The sequence below is a fragment of the Dendrobates tinctorius genome, unplaced genomic scaffold, assembly GCF_039654945.1.
Source record: "Dendrobates tinctorius isolate UK_male_01 unplaced genomic scaffold, ASM3965494v1 ptg000021l, whole genome shotgun sequence".
NCBI classification, from domain to species: domain Eukaryota; kingdom Metazoa; phylum Chordata; class Amphibia; order Anura; family Dendrobatidae; genus Dendrobates; species Dendrobates tinctorius.
Genome location: NW_027361689.1, coordinates 15,060,769 through 15,084,068, shown reverse-complemented (window position 1 = coordinate 15,084,068; position 23,300 = coordinate 15,060,769). Strand labels below are relative to the sequence as shown.

Below are 23,300 nucleotides of genomic sequence, written 5' to 3'. Positions count from 1 at the left end.
AGAACCAGATCACAACCGAACAAGCAAGCAAGATATCAGGCACAAGGCACACGTATACAAGAGGTCACCTAACTCAGCCGAGGGCAGGAGTATAACTGACACCGGACCCAGGTCCAGTGAGCACTAAATAGCCTCCTGCTGCCAGAGAGAGGCAACACAATTAACCCCTAGTCTAACCAGGACGGGTCAAAGCGAAATCCCGTCCTGGATCATGACATAAGCAAGTTGAACCTGAAATGATCTCCAAAAGGCCTAAAGTTAAAGATGACATTTCCTTTGTATTTTAGGCAAAAAAAATAAAGAATAAAAAAATAATATCTATCTATCTATCTATATACACACACAGTCATTTTTTGTGTTTTAACCCCTTCACCCCCAAGGGTGGTTTGCACGTTCATGACCGGGCCAATTTTTACAATTCTGACCACTGTCCCTTTATGAGGCCATAACTCTGGAACGCTTCCATGGATCCCGGTGATTCTGACATTGTTTTCTCGTGACATATTGTACTTCATGATAGTTGTAAAATTTCATTCAAATAACTTGCGTTTACTTGTGAAAAAAATGGAAATTTGGCGAAAATGTTGAAAAATTTTGCAATTTTCCAACTTTGAATTTTTATGCCCTTAAATCACAGAGATACGGCACACAAAAAACTTGATAAGTAACATTTTCCACATGTTTACTTTACATCAGCACAATTTTGGAACCCAATTTTTTTTTTTGTTAGGAAGTTATAAGGGTTAAAAATTGACCAGCGATTTCTCATTTTTGCAACACCATTTTATTTTTACAAACCACATCACATTTGAAGCCATTTTGAGGGGTCTATATGATAGAAAATACCCAAAAGTGACACCATTCTAAAAACTGCACCCCTTAAGGTGCTCAAAACCACATTCAAGAAGTTTATTAACCCTTTAGGTGCGTCACAGGAATTTTTTGAATATTTAAAAAAAAATGCACTGCTGCAGACTTCCTCATGCCTGCGCTTTGCAGGCACTGAGGAAGTCAGCTCCCTGCAGGCCACCGAAGGCCCCCGTCGCCATCTTGGATTCGGGGGCCTGCAGGGAAGGAGCCCCCAGCAGCAGCGCTGCACATTGCGCTGCCGTGGGAGGCTCAGGGAAGCACGGAGGGAGCCCCCTCCCTGCCGATGCTTCCCTTTAACCCCCGGTACACCGCAATCATGTTTGATCGCGGTGTGCAAGGGGTTAACGTGTCGGGGGCGGTCCGTGACCGCCCCTGACACATTGTGCCGGGAGTCAGCTGTGATAATCAGCTGACACCCGGCCGCGATCAGCGGCGCTCACCACGTGGGCGCCGCTGATCGCGCTAGACGTACTATCCCGTCCATGAGCATAGGGGCCCGGGTCCCATGGATGGGATAGTACGTTTGATGTCAGAAAGGGGTTAAAATTACAAAAAGGAAACAGCCTATGCACGCTTGGAGATTTGTGTACTCAGAAAACTTTGACTAAGGTTTCAGACCTTAATTATTCTGTTTGGGTTATGGCTTATTCACCATCATTGTTAGAAAAGGCCAGGTGACGCAAATTTCCCAGCTTTCTAAAAAACCCCAGCCTCTGCTAACCTTGTGCCAAAGAGAGCAGCCATGGGTTCTTCTAAGCAGCACTCTGAAAATGAAAATGGTGGAGGCCCACAAAGCAGGAGAAGGCTATAAGATAGCAAAGCATTTCCAAGTTGCCCTTTCTTCAGTTTGAAATGTAATTAAGAAATAGCAGTTAACAGGAACAGTGGAGGTCAAGATTAGGTTTGGAAGAACAAGCAAAATTTCAGTGAGAGCTGCTGGTAGGATTGCTATAGAGGCAAATCAGAACCCCCTTTTGACTGCAAAAGACCTTCAGAATGAATTAGACTCTAGAGTTGTGGTACATTGTTCTACTGCTCAGAAACGTCTGCACAAATAGCCTTCATGGAACAGTCATCAGAAGAAAACATCTTCTGTGACCTCACCATAAAATTCATCATCAGCAGTATGCAAAAGAACATATAGAAAAGCCTGATGCATTTTGGAAAGAAGTCGTGTAGACCGATGAGGGTAAAATATGGTCACAATGATCAAAAGGTACGGGTGGAGAAAAAAGTGCCCAGAATTTCAGGAAAAGAACATCTCGCCAACCATTAAGTATGGGGGTGAATCAATCGTGATTTGTGGTTTTGTGCAGCCAAGGGCACGGAGAACATTTCACGGCTAGAGGGAAGAAAGAACTTTGTTGAAATTTCAACAAATTCTTGATGCAAACATAACACCATCTGTAAAAAAGCTGAAGCTAAAAAAAAGAGGATGACTTTTACAAATGGATAATGATCCTAAACACACGTCAAAGTCCACAATAGACGACGTCAAAAGGCGCAAGGTGAAGGTTTTACAATGGCAGTCACAGTCCTCTGATCTGAACATCATTGAAAATCTGTGGCTAGAACTCGAAATGGCCGTGCATGCAAGACGCGCCACCCAGGAATCTCACAGAACTAGAAGAATTTTCCAAGGAAATATGGATGAAAATCCTTCAAACAAGAATTGTCTGGCTACAAAAATCGTTCACAAGCTGCGATACCTGCAAAAGGGGGTGCTACTAGGTACTAACCAGGGAAGGTACTCAAACGTTTACATCAGCCACGTCTCTGGAGGCCTCCCAATTGTTATCAATACATAAAAACTGGGGAGTCAATGTTAATAAATGTTTAACTCCATATCATCATGGATTTATGAAGGATCGCTCCTGTCAAACTAACCTGATCAGCTTCTATGAGGATGTAAGCTCTCAAATGGACCAAGGAGAATCATTGGATGTCATTTATCTCGACTTCTCTAAAGCATTTGACACCGTCCCACATAACAGATTGGTAAGTAAGATGAGCAAGCTTGGGCTAGGGGAAAATGTGTGTAGATGGGTAGGTAGCTGGCTTAGTGAAAGAAAACAAAGAGTGGTTATTAATGGTGCATACTCAGATTGGGCCAGGGTTACTAGTGGGGGACCACAGGGTTCTGTATTGGGCCCCCTACTATTTAATATATTTATTAATGATCTAGTGGATGGCTTACACAGTAAAATATCAGTATTTGCAGATGATACAAAACTATGTAAGGTAGTTAACACAAAGGAGGACAGTTTGCAACTACAGACAGATTTGAGTAAATTGGAGAATTGGGCTGAAAAATGGCAAATGAGGTTTAACACAGATAAGTGTAAGGTTATGCACATGGGAAGGAGAAACAGATGCTACAATTACTTACTAAATGGGAAACTGCTGGGGAAATCAGACATGGAAAAAGACTTAGGCATCTTAGTCAATAAGAAGCTAAATTGGAGTGCCCAGTGTCAGGCAGCTGCCACCAAAGCAAATAGGGTCATGGGATGCATTAGAAGAGGTCTGGGGACACGAGATGAAAACATAATTCTCCCCCTGTACAAATCACTCGTCAGACCACACTTGGAGTATTGTGTGCAATTTTGGACGCCGGTGCTCAAGAAAGACATTACTGAACTTGAAAGGGTTCAAAGGCAGGCTACTAAAATGATAAATGGAGTTGGTTCACTACAATACCCAGAAAGGTTATCAAAATTAGGTCTATTTACTCTAGAAAAGAGAAGACTTAGGGGAGACTTCATATATATGTGCAAGTATATCAGAGGGCAATACAGAGATCTCTCCAATGAACTGTTTGTACCAAGGACTGTGACAAGAACAAGGGGGCGTTCTCTTCATTTGGAGGAAAGACATTTTCTGCACCAGCATAGAAGAGGGTTCTTCACGGTATGAGCAGTGAGGCTCTGGAATTCTCTTCCTGAGGAAGTGATGATGGCCAACTCACTGAATGAATTTAAGAAAGGAATGGATGCTTTTCTTGTGAGTAACAGTATAGAAGGTTACGAATAACAGAATATTATAGGTAGATGTTGACCCAGCTTAGGGGAAGGAATTTTTTTCCCTATGGAGAAAATTGGCTTCTACTCTGTGGGTTTTTTGCCTTCCCCAGGATCAACAATGCAGAACAGCTGCACTAAAAATAGGCTGAACTAGATGGACATAAGGTCTTCCTTCAGCCTTCAAAACTATGTTACTATGAGTGAAGGATCTGGAATGTCAGATTTCCAACAATCGATCCTTTTGGTGACCAGGAGATGAGCTGTTGCCAGACTCTAATAGAAGACACAGGAGCACTCGGCAAAGCCAAGTGTTTGAAGTATAAGGACTCGGGAGAGGTGACTGTCATCCCAAAGGTTGGTTCTGCCCACACTTATTTAATGTTTACATTTCACCTGATCCATGATTGTTTGGGTAGAAATCTTCAGTTTCTGCTAACTTTAAACTGACGTTTATGGTTACCCTCTGCCCTGGAGAAGCAATCTGTGGTCACCATTGAGATGGAAAGGAGGCTCCTCAAGAGTAGGGACATGAGACACCCTGGAAAACAATAGCCTGGCTCCGGAGTGAAAGTCAACCATACAATTCAACTGTCCTTCACCTTTATTTTACAGGGAAGAAACTCAGCGAGGGATATTTACTGACACGGGGGCCCATAGCAACCAAAGCAATCAGAGGCTTTCATCAGTCTATTCTACAGAAAGACAACAAAGGCCACTGTCAGGTATAAGCAGTAAATTGCTGCATACACCTGTCCGAATGTCACACTGTAAATAAGAAATGCTATGCACCAAGATCCTGTGATGAGGAGACCGTGTTGTGTTTCTATGGTGGAGTCTCTGACACAGCCACTCAAATTTCTGGAGAAAAGATGTTCTTGAGGGGTTGTCCTCTTATAGAGGAGGGTAAATATACATTGTATGATGACGGTATCAGGACATACATCTTTATCAGGTTTCTCCTTCAGTACCATTTCACCTGGTGCATAATATCTGCCTCTGCCTTTATTAACATGTGACAGAGTGACCAGCGCGGTCCTGTAATAGGAGCCACCGATGTAACGAGTCCGTTCATGACATTTCTTCATGCCAACGGGCAATCTCTGCATGTGTTGCAGGTGTCGAACAGCCGCGAGACTTGAACATATTTTTTGAGCATGACGAAGTCACTCAGTTAGCACCCCAGCATGCTCAGATAACACCTTATCCAGGTAAGTTCGCTCATCACTAATCTCTATGAGAAATCCAATGTGCAGTCAGCAATATCCAAACGCCATTGTTCTGTGCGCTCCATCTTTTGTCACTTCTTTTAACCGATTCAGGGTTCAGAAACACCGCTAAGAAGCTGCGGTTACATGAAGTGACAAATGATGCAACATGTGCACAGCAAGTCTATTTGACATTACAGTGCATGTCTTTTTGAGGTTTCTTTTTAGTGCTTTTTCACGTGGGGAAAAAAAATGCCCAAGGTCATTGGAGACAGAAAAATACAAATTTTCATAACATAATGGTAATATAACTGTATTGTGTACATTGTCACACATACATTGTCCTCAATCCTCAGGCAATGCCGGTGAGATTTACATAGGAGAACACATAATTAACTCTTCGGAAACACAGAATTGTGCCGTGCAGGAAAACATTTAACAAGTTCTTTAATTCTGGCTTAAAAAAAAACAAAAAACAAAAAAAACATGATTTTATCTATTCTTTCTTTTACACACTTTATTATTTTTTTTATTGCCTATAGGGAAAGCTATTGGAAGACACATGACAAAAAAGCTACATCTTGAGTATTCAGTGTTTGGGGGCCAAAAATGGTAAGGAACACAAAACATGGACCATCACTGTCTACTTTTGAAACGATGTAAACGAAGACTAGACCAGTCCTTAACTGCTCCAATTTCATCAAAGTGGCTCATGCAGAATTATAAATTTGCCCAGTTAAATGCCATTTATTAATTGGCTTACTACGGTACTATACATTTCTCCAAGATTTGGCGCAGTAATTGCAGCACGAGATCCCAATTGAGGCCATGTCCCTTTCCCATCACACCACTCCCTATTTACGAACGGCGCCCATACTTGATACTAAATAAATCGAGATGTTTTGAGCATTGCGTTTCCATTTTTACATCATTAGCATATAACTGAAAAGTCGATCCATCCTGTGATTTCTATAATTCCATGACTTTTCCTTCTTGGTGTTGCAACTTCATGTTAGAGGAGTATATTCATGACATATCCAAAGCCTTTCTTATGTAGTTCTCTTTAATGGGGTTTTCCCGTTGTGGAAAACACTGTTCCTCGGCTGGAAACTGGTTTAACAAAACAAACTGTACTTTACTCGCCCTCCCCGGGTCCAGCGCAAAGTCTCCGCCGCAGCTCCAGGTGTCTGTTATTGTCTGCAGCCCTGACGTGACTTCAACAGCCTTCTGCAGCGCTGTTTAAGTGTCTGCAGCGCTGTTTAAGTGACATCAGCTCCGCAAGTAATAACAAACACTGCGAGCAGCGGTGGTGACTCAGCACTGGACCCGGGGAGGGTATGTAAAGAAGACCTTGCTTTTTTTTTTTTAATACAAACTTTAGCTGGGAACAGGGATTTTCCAAAACTAGTGAACCCCTTTAATATCATATTATATGTTAAAGAGTCAAGATCTGTGACACGGCTGGAGAAATGAAGATCAGCAGGAGCAGGCAGAGCGGTGGTGGCACCGTACACAAGACTTGATCGTTGTAGGCATCAGCTTTCACCAAGAGCTCGAAGGTTTTTGCTCATGCAGAAGAATTTCCCTGCACACAAAGCTGCTGTAACCGTACACTGTGTTTACACGTCTCCAACCACCGCTGTCACGGTGGATGTGTAATGACACACAAAGGAAAAAAAACATGGGGAAAGAAAAGCCAGTCACTATTAATAAGCCAGTGAGCAGAATTGGCGTGGGCTGGCGGGTTACGTCTACATGGAACTGATGAGTAACGGCTGCGGTGAACAGGATTTCAGCTATCAATGCTGGTAAAGGACGGGGTTGCATCAAGGACCTGTTGGTAGAAGGATAAGTTATGATCTTTCACTTTTAGTTTGGATAGACTCTGGTTCTTGACTTAAAGGGGTTGTCCTCTACTAGACCAACCTCTTATTAATGGCTGCATGTATTAAAAACAAATGTAACCTCAACTCCAAGACAGGTGCCACTGCTCCGCTCTCATCCCTGTGTCCAAGGCCAGTGTCCCGACGTGACCATCTGCAGCACCGTCTGATCGGCTGCAGGCTACACATATACGGCCAACAGGGATGACTCATGGTAGCACTCAGTATGTCGCTGCCAGGCTGAGAACATTGTGGCAATACTGCCCGTTTTATCATTTCCAGTTTTCTGCTGCCCGGCACATACAGATTAAGCAGACGGTTGTGCACTTGGCCATAGATGTAGTTAATGGGCTGAACCATTTGACGGGTTATGATCATGTTCTTTAATTGGTAAAATTGCAATGTGCTTAAAAGAAAAACAAAAAAACAAACAGAAACTTAGCAAGTTATTTCTTACTGAAAATCCTCTCCGTCCTCAACAAATAAGGGATTTTTACATCTATAGTTTATTATATAGCTTTCCTAGGAAAGAAGTGCAGCGCTTACAAGCTCTTTCCAAAACAGCTTGTAGTCACTGGTCTGAAGTAGACCAGATGGCTCGATCCGGCCAGCTTCGGATCCCTTACGCTTCTCTGCTTGCAGCACTGGACAGCGCATAGTTTGGGCCAGTGGGGCAACCATGCTGCTGGTCTGAACCATCAATTAGTAGTACACCATCAGCAGGAAGAAACAAATCAGGAGGCAGGGGAGGAGTGCACTCCTTAATCTCAGTGTTGACATCGCCTTCAACAAACTGTAAAACAAGTGGGACATCTTGTACCTGTGAAGGTCTGGAGGGGACAAACAGCACACATTATCTATGGACTTTGATGACCTCTCTGAAGAATTAAGACAAACAGGTAAAGCTAGACATTGCTGCAACCATAACACCCTACGGATATGCTCTCATGAACTTCTAAGGGTGGGATGTAAGGCAAAGCCACCGCACTTCAAAAACACCGGTATGTACAAAACATACAATAACTGTAATGTGGAGGAGTGGAGGGTCTTTGGTTGTAGCCGAATGCTTATGTATAACGATTCCAGAGGTTACATGCTCAGTATTCCCCAATTCCAAAACATAAAAGGTCTGTAAACCAATGGATTCAGGACGGTCATCCATGGTTTATGCAAAAGAAAAAAAATAATTAGTAGCCGGGTTTTCTTTCTTAAGTTTTATATTTTCTTTTTAGAATACTTTTACATATCCATGAACACTGAACAGGATTTGGAGAGGATTATATCCGGCCTTTGGCATCTGGTCAATGTGTAGTTGCCCCTAGAGAAGGGTAGTTGGACACGGAGTCTGTCCGGATGTTTTGCCTGGAATTTGCCAAAAAAAAAGAAAAAGAAAAGAGCTAACAACCCCCCACCCCCCCACCCAAAAAAAAAAAATAAATAATTAAAGAGAATGAACAGGTGCACAGCAATGACAAAACAACACTGCTGTGCATATGTTCCGTTTTTTTTTTTTTTTTTTTTTTAAACTTCTTTCAGGCTTCCAAAGCTGCAAAGTGGTTAAAAAGAAAAAAAAAATTTCTTCTTGCACTTTCCGCTTCGAAACCGCTCACTATTAATACATACAATTTTTTTAAAAAAGTAAAACAAAAGCAAAAGCTGCAATGTGCCTACTGCAAAGACGTCAGAAATATGTAACATAAATTAAAAAAAAATATGCTTCAGGGAAAATACCGCCGGGGTTTTTCTGAGGAGTGTTTTGCAGGAAAAACTCAGCCGATCTAAAAAGACGCCATGTGCACCTACCCAAGTTGCTCATATAAATATAAAAACAAAACAAGGGTTTGTGAAAACCTTTATTGGTCCATGTAATAAATCAATTAATAGGATGAAATTTTTCTGGTATCCAAAAGTTGCAAAACTTTTGTCCAATCCAATCACTTTTTTTTTTCCCCCAGAAAAAAGATGGCATGGTCCCCTGCCGAAGAGAAAATTTACTGTAAGGAAAACTGGCGTGATTTGTAGCTGATAAACGCCATTATGTGGCACAGGGACGCCCAAAAATGGGCAAAATTTAGTAAGCGGCACGTGCCTCATAATACATTTTTTCTTCCAGATTGGTGTCAGTGCCAGTCAATATTTAACTCTCTGAGTTTGCGCCGCTGTTTTCTCGACTAAAGAATCCTGAAACCAGAGATGTCAATCTGAACATAACAAAACAATCCATCACTAAATAAAGCCTTGCTGCCCATTCTGCTATATAATACATTGTGCAGTTCAAGCTTTATGGTGGGAGGACATAGGTATGGGGGCAAAGCTGTTGGGACTCATCTCTCCGTCATTGGAGGGCAATGTTCACAGAGATTTTTTTTTTAGGCATTCTAAACAATTGGACTTTTAAGCATAAACCCAGGTCATGAAATGCTTCTTTTTTGAAGGGGTTTTCTTTTACCTTCCCTGGCTGGGTGATTTTCTGTATCTTGCCCTTTACCTTTTATTGGCTCCTTCTTCCAAAAGGTCCTTTTCTGTTCCCCATGACTGTGCCCAGTGCAAAAATGTAGAAGAATATGGCCGGTCACATAGATGCCTGACCTCAACCCTAACCAAGAACTATGGGATGAACTAGAACTAAGTTTGTGAGTCTGGCCTCTCCCCAACATTAGTATCTGACCCCACAAATGATCTTCTAGATGAAAGGCCACAAATTCCTATAGATACTGCTAAAATCTTGCCTAAAAGTCTCCCAAATAGAGTGAACACCATTAGAGCTCCATATTAATGTTTATGTTTTTAGAATAAAAGGTCACTAAAAATCCTGTAGGGGTAATACATATGTCAATATTGTGTATGTCAAAACCATAGGGTGAGCCTACTCTGGTTTAGACCGGACGTACACCGAGGAGAGGTTTTGCAAGGGCACGCGTAAAATTGAATTTGCATATCCAGCAGTATTTTGTAAATTCGTGCTCACATATACTTTCTTCAAAAAAGAAGTCATGAATTTTTCAGGAAAATCATAATGATCCCTCAGTTATCAGGCCAGAAGTTCTGGTTTAAGCTGCATATCCAGTTATCCGGTTCACTCTCTGCATTATAAAGTAAAAGCTGTTTAACCAAGTGTAGAAGAAAATGTGTCCCGAGATAAACTTTATGGTTCAGTCGTCTAAACTTGTCCGGTCAGACTAGTCTTCGGCAAAAAATTTTATACGCCGTTAGAGGCTCCTAAAAGTCAAAAACCTGAATGGGCGCGTCAACCCCAAGCTCAAATCTTACCGTCCTGGGATTAGGCTACATATTCACATTTGAGAGCCACCAGGATTTATAAAAGACAGTCAGGAAAACCAATCAAAAAAATGCCTGCCCAGGGGAGAATAACAAAATATTGAAACAACTTCAATAAAGCCAATCACCAACACTGTAAAGCCAAGGCTATTGGGGAAAAAAAATATCTGGATATTCAAATTTCTATGCTAGAGCCTGGAACCAAAACCAGCAGGTGATCCAAGATCAGGACCTTAAATTGACCCCAACTTCTTGGTACTGCCCAAGGTGCTTCATGGGGCCGCTTCATGAAGATAGCCCCCTATCACAATACCCCTATACTGGTCACTGTTCAACACGGTCCCTCATGGCAAAGAGCGCTCTGAGGATCTAAAAAATAAAAAAATTGTTGCTCTACATAAAGATGGTCGCGGCTTTAAGACGATTGCCAACACCCTGACACTGAGCTGCAGAATGGCCAAAACTATACAGTGGCATAGCAAGACAGGTTCCACTCACAACTGTCCTCGCCATGGTCGACCACAGAAGTTGAATGCACGTGCTCAGCATCATATCCAGAGGTTGTCTATTCACAATGGACGTATGAGTGCTGCCAGCATTGCTGCAGAGGTTACAGGGGTGGGGGGTCCGCCTGTCAGTTCCCAGATTATACACATTGCTACAGAGGTTACAAGGGTGGAGGGTCCGCCTGTCAGTGATCAGACCATACACATTGCTGCAGAGGTTACAGGGGTGGGGAGGACCGCCTGTCAGTGCTCAGACCATTCACATTGCTGCAGAGGTTACAAGGGTGGAGGGTCCGCCTATCAGTGCTCAGACCATACACATTGCTGCAGAGGTTACAGGGGTGGGGAGGTCCGCCTGTCAGTGCTCAGACCATTCACATTGCTGCAGAGGTTACAGGGGTGGGGGGTCCGCCTGTCAGTGCTCAGACCATACACATTGCTGCAGAGGTTACAGGGGTGGGGAGGACCGCCTGTCAGTGCTCAGACCCTACACATTGCTGCGGAGGTTACAATGGTGTGGGGTTTACCTGTTTGTGCTCAGAGCATACATATTGCTGCAGAGGTTACAGGGGGGGGGGGCGGTGCTCAGACCATATACATTGCTGTAGAGGTTACAGGGGTGAGGGGTCCACCTGTCAGCGTAAAGACCATATGCCGCACACTGCAACACATTGGTCTGCATGGCTGTCGTACCAGAAGGAAGCCTCTTCTGAAAATGATGCAGAAGAAAGCCTGCAAACACTTTGCTGAAGAAAAGCAGACTAAGGACATGGATTACTGGAACCATGTTCTGGGGTGTGACAAGACCAAGATAAGCTTATTTACTGTAGTTCAGATGGTGTCAAGTGTGTTTGGTGGCAAACAGGTGAGGAGTATAAGGAAAAGTGTGTCCTGCCTACAGTCAAGCATGGTGGTGGAAGTGTCATGGTTTGAGGCTGTCTTGCATACTGCAGGGACCTACAGTTCATTGAGGGAACCATTAATGCCAACATGTACTGTGTAATATTGAAGCAGAGCATGACCTCCTCCCTTCAGAAACTGGACCGCAGGGCAGTATTCCCACATGATAACGACCCCAAACACCTCCAAGACCACTACTGCCTTGCTACAGAAACTGAGGTTAAAGGTGCTGGACTGGCCAAGCATGTCTCCAGACCTAAACCATATTGAACATCTGTGAGGCATCCTCAAACGGAAGGCGGTGGGGCGCAAGGTCTCCAACAACCACCAGCTCAGTGATGTCATCATGGAAGAGGATTCCAGTAGTCACCTGTGAAGTTCTAGTGACCTCCATGCCCAAGAGAGTTAAGGCAGTGCTTGAAAATAATGGTGGCCACACAAAATATTCCCACTTTGGGCACAATTTGTCCATTTTCACTTAGGGGTGTACTCACTTTTGTTGCCAGCGGTTTAGACATTCATGGCTGTGTGCTGAGTTATGTGAAGGGGGCACAAAATATACACTGTTATACAAGCTGTACAATGGAGTGCTGTACGTATATGTATGCATGTACAGTATACTTGAGTATATTGATTTTGATTGCTTTTTACTCCATTATTCTGGGGATGTGAGACGACTAAACAACTCCAATTTAAGCATTTTTTCTACCTTTACAACTTTTTATCTTACTGATTAACTTACGGTATTTTAACATCATTTCACAGATCAGACGCGGTATTATCAAAAATTTTCTTATTTTATTTAAAGTTTAAATTGGTACGTGTGGGTGATTCAAACTTATTTATGGCATTTTTTGTTTGTTTTTTATACATTTCCCAAACGTTAATATTTTTGCAGTATACAGCACAAATGCCGACCTCCTATGAAGCCTTCGTTACGAGCTGGGGTTCATGGGAATACAAGGTTGGCGTGTGGCTGTCATGTTAAGCCATTGGCACCTTGCGATTGCAAACAATGATCTGCCTTTGTGGTACGGCAGCAATCGGAGCTTGCTCAGGTCGCTGTTATTAAGAGGAGGAGCTGGCTGTGTAGCACAGCTGGCATGCCGGGTATAGAGAGGTCATACACTCACATCCGACATAGGACGCAATAGTAGGCAGAGGACAGGGGTGAAGAATGGAAGGGTTCCGAATCCTTAGTCTTCCCTCTTGTGTCACCATCTCAGTAAGTTTCGTAACAAAATGCTTGTGTGAACCTCTAACAGTGCAAATTAATTAAAAAAAAATGGCACAACTAACGGCGACAGTATATGGCAATCAGCAAACAATTAACAAGAGCCCCATCATTGTTCTTGCATCAATATACAGAATAAACTGCCCCTCCGCTCTGATTGCTGGCGCCATAATCCAACTACACCTGACACTGAGGTTACCTGCAAATCCAGCAGGAATAGGCGTGAAACGTCTGTTGGAGGGACAGGAAATGAAAACAAGTGCTAAACCCGAACACAACACCTTTTGTTAGCGGGAAAAAAAGGAGCCTTGTATATATTATAAGCATAAATGACACGGAGCAGACAAAAAAGCTCTGGAATACTGATCTACTTTTTCATTTTCCTTATTTGTCTTGGCCACCATCGGCGGCTGAGGCTTTTGTTTATTCTTCATAACTGAGCTACCCGTTTGCACAGCATAAACTTTGCCTTTGTATTAAGGAAAAAAAAAATCATCCATGGCTTGTCCTGAAGATGGAAATTAATCTGCAGCAGCCTTGTAACAGTGTCTGGGCCTCCATTGTGACGCGCAGCACCGAGGCCTCCGCATTCTCGTTTTAATCCCGGAATTCAATGCCATTCTCAGATAGGGCTCAAATTGTAATGTAACCCATACACAGGGGCGGTACGTGTCAGGTAGGGAGAAAACGATGCCCCAGAACGAAGCGGGTCTGGATTACAATGCAAAGCCTACGTCCCCCCTCACGCAGGAGCCTGAGAACGGCAGCGACGTGTGAATATCTTCATTTACTTAGGGAATTGATGCATTAAATCGAGACAATGGCAGCGGGCAGACTCATTCCCGGTAATGATACGTTGTGCATGTCACGAGATAATGGCAGGAACGAATGTAACACAAGAGGGGGCTGCTGATAGCAATCCTATCTGCAATCATGTCACTGCTTTTTGTGGCATTAATCAGGTACAGGATTGCTAGAATCTAACCGTCCATGCTGGAAGAGGAAGCAAAAAGAACAGTGGGGACCCTGGGTGGGATGGTAGGCAAAATTTACTATATATAAATATATATATATATAATCATTTTTAATTTTTTTTTATTTAAACAGATCAGCTTCACCAATGTCTGGTCAACCATCTTAAGGTTGTCCACTTATTAAATGTTGATGATCTATCCTGTGGCAGAAGAGTACTATGCCACACACTCTGTATTGAGCCATCCTCATGTGCTGCAGCCCAATGAATAGGAGAAGGACTGCAGTACCCAGAAACGTCCACTAGACGCGGTGTACTATGTGCACATCCGGCAGCCAATACAAACAGCTGATCTGTGTGGGATGCCAGGTGACTGATCCCCCGCAGACTGGATATTGATGATTTATCATAAGCATAGGCCTTCAATATCTAAGTAGTGGACAACCTCTTTAAGGTCAGGGTCACACTTGTGAGTGCAATGCGAGAAACTCGCGTGAGCCTCAATACCCGACACTTCTGCCGGCACTCGGGACCGGAGTGTGCGGCACCATGTATTTCTATGCAACCGGACACTCTGGTCCCGAATGCCGGCGGCAATGCCGGGTATTGATGCTCAATTTTCTCGCATGACACTCGCAAGTGTGATCCCGGCCTAACTCTTAATATTCGCTATAATGACATATATACAAATGACGTATATACAAATTCTTCAGCAGATGCTACAGTTCCTTGAAGCCCATTAACGTGATAGCTCATAAATTAAAAGAGCTTCCAAGATTAAAATAGTCTTTTATTTCTTTCCTTTCTAGAAATGACACTCTTCCAAAACTCTTAAAAGGATATTCCAAAGAAGGCACGCTACTCTTTATTCACAGGATAGGGGATAACTTGTTGATCACTGGATATCCGACAACTGGGACTCCCAAGGATCCTGAGATTGTGACTCTGGACTCCTGAGAACAGAGTGGAGGTGCGCACACACGGCCTCCACCACATTCACCACATTCATTGAAAATGCTTTTTTTTCCAGCAGTCCCATAGACAATGAGTAGAGTGGAGGCCTTTCGTCCCCATACATACATATGCACCCGCTCCTTTCAGGATTGGGTGTAGAGCCTTGTTCTTTGGGTTCAAGAGCCCTAATATTGAGATCCCCGGGGGTCTCAGTGATTGGACCCCTTATCCCATGGAAAGGGGATAACATGTCTTTTTTGGGAATAACTATATGAACCCCCATACCTAATGCTCCTGCACTTTATACCAATTCCTTTTCCCTTCTTCCCGTGGGTACCAATACCAACAAACTGCCCTCACATTGTTTCTCCTCCGGGGCAATGCACCACTGATAACCATTACTAGGTATTCGCTCTATGAAGGTCTTACCGGCTTTTGCATTTTTTCACGGTGTTCAACCAGTAATTCTTCTTCAGGCTGCAGAGCAGTTTCTTGCCTTCTTGCACAATTCCCTCCAGGCTGTGGCCATGAAAACAGATCTTGCCTGTGTTCTGCTCTTCCCAGTTAAACAAGAAACTTGAAGGGCCCTGATTCCCAGCATCAGGTGCAGCACCCGCCAGCTTGCTAAACTGACTCTGCAGGTTCTTTGCTATCCCTGTGTGGAGACACAAAAGATACCATTCATTAGTGCCCGGCCTCATTATTACAGATATCCAGGATCTTGTTTTGCCCGGGTGACAGTTATCGCTTAGGTTCCAGATGGAAGGTCAGGATGTGTGAAGAATTATCTGCAAACCAAAAAACAAACACTGGAACCGTAGTGAGACGCAAAACGAGTTGCCCTGCGGCCGCTGAATCGACAAATACAGGTATTATTGGTACCGAAACTAGCAAATAGGTTGCAGCTCATAAAAACTCAACTCAGCACAAATCACTCAAAAGTTTTCAGGTATTATATAAATAAATCTTAAGCTGATCTGTCACCATACTTCATAGTAAAAGCTGAGTACATTATTAAATTGGTCTTAGTCCTGATGATACTGGTGTAGATACTTTGAAAATCCATAATAAAATTTCTGGAACAAAAATGAGCATTTTGTGAATCCTGCTAAAGACACTTTCGAAAAGGATCGTGACATTGAGATTTTTTTTGCCTCAGTCTTTGATTTGTTGCAAATCTGTATGCCCCAAAAGAAGCTGCTAGGGTTTGCTGGGAATTGTACTTGGAGATCAGTAACTTAGAACGTTCCAAGTTCCCAACGTTTGGCTCTTTGTGGCTGAGACCAAGGATATATTCTTGAAACGGGGATGAGTTGCAGCACTAGACACAGCCCTGCACCATTTATCTGCAGCAGGGCCCAGGACCTATTTGACATATCTCCTGGAGTATATATCAAAACTTTAGACAGGGGCTACTCACGATGAATACAGCGAGATACGTTGGGAGAGTCTCCTGATGAGACGCTTCAGATGTAGCATGATGTGAACACAATGATTTCTGTCTATTCTGATGATTAGTCATTAGAATACAATAACAAAAACGGTTTTTCATTGTGGGCGTGTACTTCTTCTCCCTGTATGAAGCTGACCAATCATAAGTAGGCAGCAAAACAGCCAAAAAAAGAACACATATCCACAATAGCTTATGGTTGTCAGTGTGTGAGATGTAATGACTGAGCTCTGATCTCCTAGTCTAACTTCCTGCATGATTAGAAAGTGCTGGAAGATTAGAGCATATATGACTCACTCCTTTTAGATAAGGTCCCTGTGTGGAAAGGAGCAGCACAGCTGAGTTTAGCTGTGTCACATTAAGAACCCTTCTATTAGATCTCCTCCAGATGATTTACATCTTTCAGATAGGGTCCCTCGGTGGAAAAGAGACAGCACAGCTATATCAAAACGTTAGGCAGGGGCTACTCACGATGAATACAGCGAGATCCTACCGAAGAGACGCTTCAGATGTAGCATCATGTGAACGCAGTCATTTCTGTCTATTCTGATGAATAGTCATTAGAATACAATGAAGAATGACAACAAAATAAACCCTTATATTAGTAAATGTTTATAGATAAACAAACCATTCTTAATAGTCTGCAAATTACCATTACTGTATGCAAGCAGCCTAGAGTGAGCAGCGCGCCTTGTATTAACATCAAACTGTATTGACTATAAACAATCGGCACTTACGCTGCCTTTTTATTAACCTTGCTCTGGACGTCCGAGAGTAAGACAAAACTCTCTCACTATCCCAAGGAAATCTGCAAAAAAAAAGATACAAAATTAAAGTGATCAGTGCAAATTAGGGATATTTAAATAAAGGACAAACACAGGAATTATTAGTACCGGAACTAACAAATAGGTACAGCTCATAGAAACTCAGCACAAATCCATGCCAAGAGCAGCAATAGTTTTTGGGTATTATATAAGTAAATCTTAAGAGCGGGTCGGTCATCAGATTACTGTCACAATCCAATTTTGGATCTGTGGCAGATCTGGATTCGGATTCTCACATTAAAACTTTTTTCTTTTCAGGCCATCGGGGGTAAATATCATTTTTCCATTCTACATGACGGCACCACAAGAGAGGGGATCCGCCCAATGAGGACAGGAAACCTTCAAGATAAAAGGGGCGGCTCCTCTCTTCGCATCAGTTGGTTTCCTGTCCTCGATGGGGAACCCTCAAGATGAAAATCTCTTGAATATTCTGGAAGAAAGAAGAAAGAAAAGGATGCCTGGGTCGGGTGATTACTGGCAGGCACCGGTCTGCTACACCCATCGCCAGGTACCGGTAGTCGCCTCAGGGGCCATATATTCCTATGCCCCCCCTGAGTGAGTGCATGGCCACAGCCCGTGAGGCAATTGCCCAGGTGAAGTTTGATGCCTCGGAGACCACATTGGGTGTACCCCTCCCAGATGCCGACATACCCCATAGAAGTCCACGGAGGCCACTTTTGTGCTCCCTCCCTGTTGACATGTGGTGGCCATGCAGCCCGTGAAGCACATCAGTGCCCGGGCAGAGGTAAGACTCCTTGGAGGACCCTCTTGGAATCCCTCCCTGTTGAGCCCAGGACGCCGATCACCGTTTGGGCCATAAAGAAGAAGCAGTACCTGCAGAACAGTGATCGCTCCCTCCAGGTAAAATCCATCACAGGTATGGAGGAGGTGGAGGTGACCGGGCATCTTGGTAGCCAGGGGTGGTTCAGCATTATTGCCCCCTCTGGGCAGGTCCAGGTAGGGAGGGGGCGGCGGCGCCGGGTGTCGTGACGGCCGGGCATCAGAAGAACGCCGGGAGAGGCCGGGAGCCGGGCACACACCGGAAGTGATGCACCCAATAGTGGCAGGACAGAGACACGCACTAGGAACTGGCCAGAAAGACTCCCCGAGCATACAAAGGGAGCGCGCACCCAGGGGAAAGGCTGGCGCGCTCCTGGGCATGCACGGGGAGGAGATCAGCGCACACAAGTAGTGGTTACTGGGGGTGCAAACAAGTTGGATGGAGTGCGCATGTGGATAACACCCAGGAAGCGCAGGTGACCGGCAGGTGCAGGATCAACCAGATGATTAGTTAATTAAAAAAAAAAATGGGGTAATGCTGTCAGAAGTGCTGGCAGGGTTCACCAACCATTCTAGGTTGAATGTGACTGTTCTCATCTGAAAGTGGCAGCAGCTAACTTGTTGAGATTGAGAGCCTTTTTTGCCAGAGCACTTACAGCCGCACCAGGAGGTGCAGGAGTGGCGGTCTCGCTCAGATGAGAGGAGCCAGACGCGCCATAACTACAGTGGAAGCCGCTCGGACAGCGTACGGGAGGATCGTCATGGTGTTAACAAGGAAGTGTCCACAGTCCCGATGGGAGTCATGTGTACAGACCAGTCAGCCTCCAGATCCGGTACCCGTCTTGTGAAGCGTCCGAGTGGTGAGTGAGCTTTGAGAAAGTCCAATACGATAATGTCTGTTCTCTTTCCCTCTCTCTCTTGTCTCCTCTCTCCCCTCTTCTTACATACATTGGTGGGGTAGAGCATTGGAGGTCCCTAAGAAAGGGGTAAATTAAAAGCTAGAAATAAGGAATATTCCTTAGGTGAAAAAAAAAAAAGTCCCTTAGGAATAAGGGGTTGTGTCAGACCTGTGCTGTTAGAACAGTAGCGGAAGAGACACCCGCTCTGCTGAGAGCTGGAGATCCCTGATTGTCAGAAGTCTACAATCAGGAAGGGCTTTGCAGTCAACAAACATGGATAGCAAAGCAAGGGATAGACCAGCCCCTCATTGATCTCTCAGGAAGACCATAGGGATCAGAGGAGGACTCTGTTAAATGTCACTACTGAGAAGGTAGCTCAGATGAGAAAGATACGTTCCTAGTAGAGGATACAGTACGGACAAGCTTATTAAAGCAGTCTGACCTACCGTGGGGCTGGTAGATACAAAAGCCATAGCACTTAGGTTCGACAAGCTTGCTATGAGGAAAAATGTAAAGCCTTCAAGTTTTTGGCAATGACTCATTAAAAGGGAATGGGAAAAACCAGAGAGAAAGTCCCAAAATCAATTCCCTGCAAAGGAGGTACCCTTTTGATGAAGAGGCATCCTCATCCTGGGATGAGGCTTCGAAATTGATGTAGCGATATCAAAGGTCGCCAGAAAGTCCTCCCTGCTCCTTAAAGGATTTAGGTTCCCTGAAAGAACCTCTGATAGAAAGACAGATAATGGTCTTAAAACAGCCTGGGAGACCTCATCTGAAATACAGACCGGCCATCGCGGCCACTGGTGTGGTTAGATCCCTTAAGATATGGATCAATAACCTATAGGATCAGCTAGAGCAAAGAATCCCCAGGGAGATTATCCTAGAGGCAATACCAGCCATAAGAGCAGCGGCAGTATTCCTAGCTGAAACTTCAGCAGGATTCAGCAAGGCTATACAGCAAATTAGGCCACCGGCCATTCTAGGCTGAGCATGACTGCATACGTCAGGTGGCGTCCACAATGCAGCTTGAGGCTAGGCTGAGACCGGAAGGGGAGACCAGCCCGCAAGCGCAAAGAACTTTAGCTAATATAGGACGCTATGCAGGATGGATTAAATGCTGGCTGGGGGACACACAGGCAAAGATGTAACGCTGCCCTTTACCGTGTGAAGGAAATTTCCTATTTTGGTCAGACATTTGATGACGTATGAGGTAAAACCGACAACAAGAAAGAAAATTTTCCCAAAAGACAGCCATCTTCAGGCCTCTTTCGGCTCTCCTTTTGTCAAGGTGAAAATATATTTTCTTATATAACTTTTATACTTTTATACTGTGAAACAATAAGTTTTTCCTAATTGCTTGCTAATGCAAATGTAACTGTATTAAAGATGGCTGCCAGTGTTCACTTTCACTTAAATTCAGTGTCTAAAGAGTTAAGTTAAGTTTCATTTCTCCTAAAAAAAGATAACTCAGGAATGTGAAGAAGAAGTAACCATCGGGAGACTTTTTGACGAATCAGAGAGAGACTGGACACTAGATGTATACTGCATAAACCCCGCCTAATGCACGCCTTCCCCTAACACTCAATATAGTATTGTGTATTTGTAAATAAAGCCAGTTGTTGTACTGCTCCTGACAGGTGTGGATGCGGGACATTAGCTAAGACTGAATCAGCTGCGTGTCTGAGTCATTCTTAATTGGTACCAGATGTTCTGCGCTCGCACAATGATTTGGAATGACTGGTGAATGAGGATTTATTGTCGTTTACGACCCCGACAATTTGGAGCCCAACGGGGGGCGTGGACAGTGATCCGAGGCTCCTCTGGACCCATGCCTGGATGTCTGTGGATGATACCTGTAGTGGCTGACCTCGAGGACTGATCACCCTCCAAAACACGGTAAGTGAGATCATATACACTGTATGTGTCACACTTGCTAGTGTCTCAGCCGTTATTGGTTTGTCTGTGGTCTCCTTGGGTCTGAGGGGTGACCGGTCGAGTGGTGAGACTGAGTGCGATCCTGTGCCACGCTCTGAACCAGCAACTGAGAGACGTCGCATTCTGCGCGTCCTCGTGTACACCACACCTCCTCCACCGGTCATTGTACTCCATTTAACCACCCTACCCGTGACTATTGTCTAGTAGTGAAGTGGAGTGATAAATTGAGCTAGTTGCAGATTGTGGGGCAACTTAGAGGAAGGGATAGGAGACGCAGCCTCTGTGATATTGTACCAACTAGGTAATTAAGACGTCCCGAGAAGGGACCACCTGTATTTCTGTGGAGGGCTCTCACTAGGAGACCGCCTCCCGACTGTTGGAATATCGTGGCAGGATAATCTGTTAATCACTGCTGTTCAAGGTTAGGGAAAGGAAATATTGAGCGCGAGGCTCTTTTCCTAGTACCTCGAACGTGAGGCTCCGTACTGTGGAACATCAGTGTTGATATCGCTACCAGTGGTTTTTCTGCAGAGAACCATAGTATTCTGTAAGAGTCATGCTGCGTATCTTAAAGCAGAAGAAGTCTGTGCCCCACAAGTTAGATGAGGATGCTGTGGAGGTCAAGGCAATAGTAGCGTCACAGGAAGGCAAGAAGGCAGTCAAGAATGTTGAGAGATTGTATAAGCATGTAGGATTGCCCTCGTCAGGGAGATTACAGCCGGCTATGTGGCATAATCTCATAGAGAACAAACGAGGCATGTTGAAAGATAAAGGATTGTTAGAACAAGCACAAGCTCATCTGCGAGTTGCGCGAGGCTTGAAGAATGAAGGATGGAAAGAGATTGATGGGGAAGGAGGATCAGACAATGCGGAACCTGTGTTTGGTTATAAAATGCCTTTGAACTGTGATCTTATAGATTGTAAAATGGCCGCCGTGCCACTGATGATGAAAATGCAGTCCCAACCACCGCCCTATAATGGCGACAAGACAAGCTCTCCAGAAGCGTGGGTGTGTCCTGTTTGTGGCGTGCAGAATCCAACCTGGGTGGAAACCTGCCGTGTGTGTGGGGCGGGCCGTCCTTGGGGTTCCGCCCAGACCATGGACGGAAGTGGGGCATGCCACGCCTCCACCGGCAGCCATCTTGGTGCACCCGGAATTCCTCCCCAGCCACTATGTCCGCTGGTAACACTTTCCGGCGAGTACTATCAGGGACCACCACTTCCTGAGAAACCTCCGGCACCGACCGATGCTGTTCCCACCTCTAATGTTCCTGTTTCTGTTCCGGCCTCTGGGCCTAGTCTCCCGGTTCAACCCACTGTGATATTTGTAAATACACCTGGTCAAGGTCCCTTCACTCTTGATGCCCTGACCGGCAGTACGGCTTTCCGGTCCGTAATGCGTATGAGGCGCCAAGCTATCGGAGATGATGAGGGATCAGAAGATTCTGACAATCAGGTTGCTACAATTCCCCCTGCCCCGCCACTGCTATTAGGTCCGTTCGAATCCCCCCGGCCCGGAAGGAGCCCACTACCTACCCCTCTCAACAAATCCTCTAGGTTGCCCCATGACCCTGAAATCTGGTTCCCCTGTCATTCACGCTATTATATCACACCTCAGGGCTCCCAGGTTCTTTTCTCAGTGGGGTATGGGGACATAGTTACCCACCAGGTAGGAGCCATAGTGAACCCAGCTAACTCTACCCTGTCGCATAGAGGTGGTTTGGCCCAACAGATAGCTAAAAAGGGAGGCCCAGCCATAACCCAAGAGTGTCAGGCCTACCTTACCAATTATGGCCCCTTGCATCCAGGAGACGCTATGTCCACCCAGGGAGGGAATTTGCCCTGTGATATAGTGTTACACACTGCAGGCCCTATATATGATTACAGGACACCCGAGCATTGCCGTACAATATTGCAGACCGCCTTACAGACAGTGCTTATCTTTGCAGGACGGCTAGGGAGAGATACACTTCCTCGTAGAACTTTGGCTATACCATTGATATCTTCAGGACTCTTTGGATACCCACTGGGCCCCTGTATGAAGGAACACGTTGAAGTCATCAAGAATTGTCTCCAATCAACCCCAGATCTCGATTTACAAGAAGTTAGGATCGTCTGTTACCATGAATCCGGATTAGAGGGCATCATGCCCTTGGTAGCTGAATACATGATACCACTGATGCACACAGGTATAAAGCCCCTGGATGAGGTAATACCCACAGCACCCCCAACTGCCCCGAAGGATGAGGCAGTGACACATGACGAAGAAGAAGAAGGGCTGAAGCTGAAATACAAACCCTTCACTCCGGTACAAATTGATGCTATTGTTAACAAGTTACCTGACCCGGACAAATTTCCCATGCAGTATGTAAGGAAACTGGAACAGACTAGGAGCATCTACGGGGCTACATGGTCTGATCTATCAGGCATCACCTCAATCAAAGCCTCCGAATATTTTCTCCCCACCATCATGAAGGAATTGGACCCCACTAAAGCAGGACCTCTCAACAAGTTCAAGTCTGGAAAGGAGTTTATCGCTCAACTCACAAAGTGGGCCCAGGATCGTCTCTGTGACGAAGCAGGAT

The 23,300-nt window shown here is 44.7% G+C and overlaps 1 protein-coding gene across 1 annotated transcript in view; it reads right to left on the bottom strand.

Annotated features, from left to right (window-relative positions):
- TAF1B (TATA-box binding protein associated factor, RNA polymerase I subunit B) overlaps window positions 1-23,300 on the bottom strand; it is a 169,225-nt gene that overhangs the window by 1,496 nt on the left and 144,429 nt on the right. The window contains exons 13-14 of the mRNA XM_073568208.1: window positions 17,015-17,085; window positions 15,257-15,482 (exon numbers count right to left, since the gene is read on the bottom strand). Of these exons, the coding sequence (XP_073424309.1) occupies window positions 15,257-15,482; window positions 17,015-17,085 (297 nt within the window). The remainder of the gene's footprint in view (window positions 1-15,256; window positions 15,483-17,014; window positions 17,086-23,300) is intronic.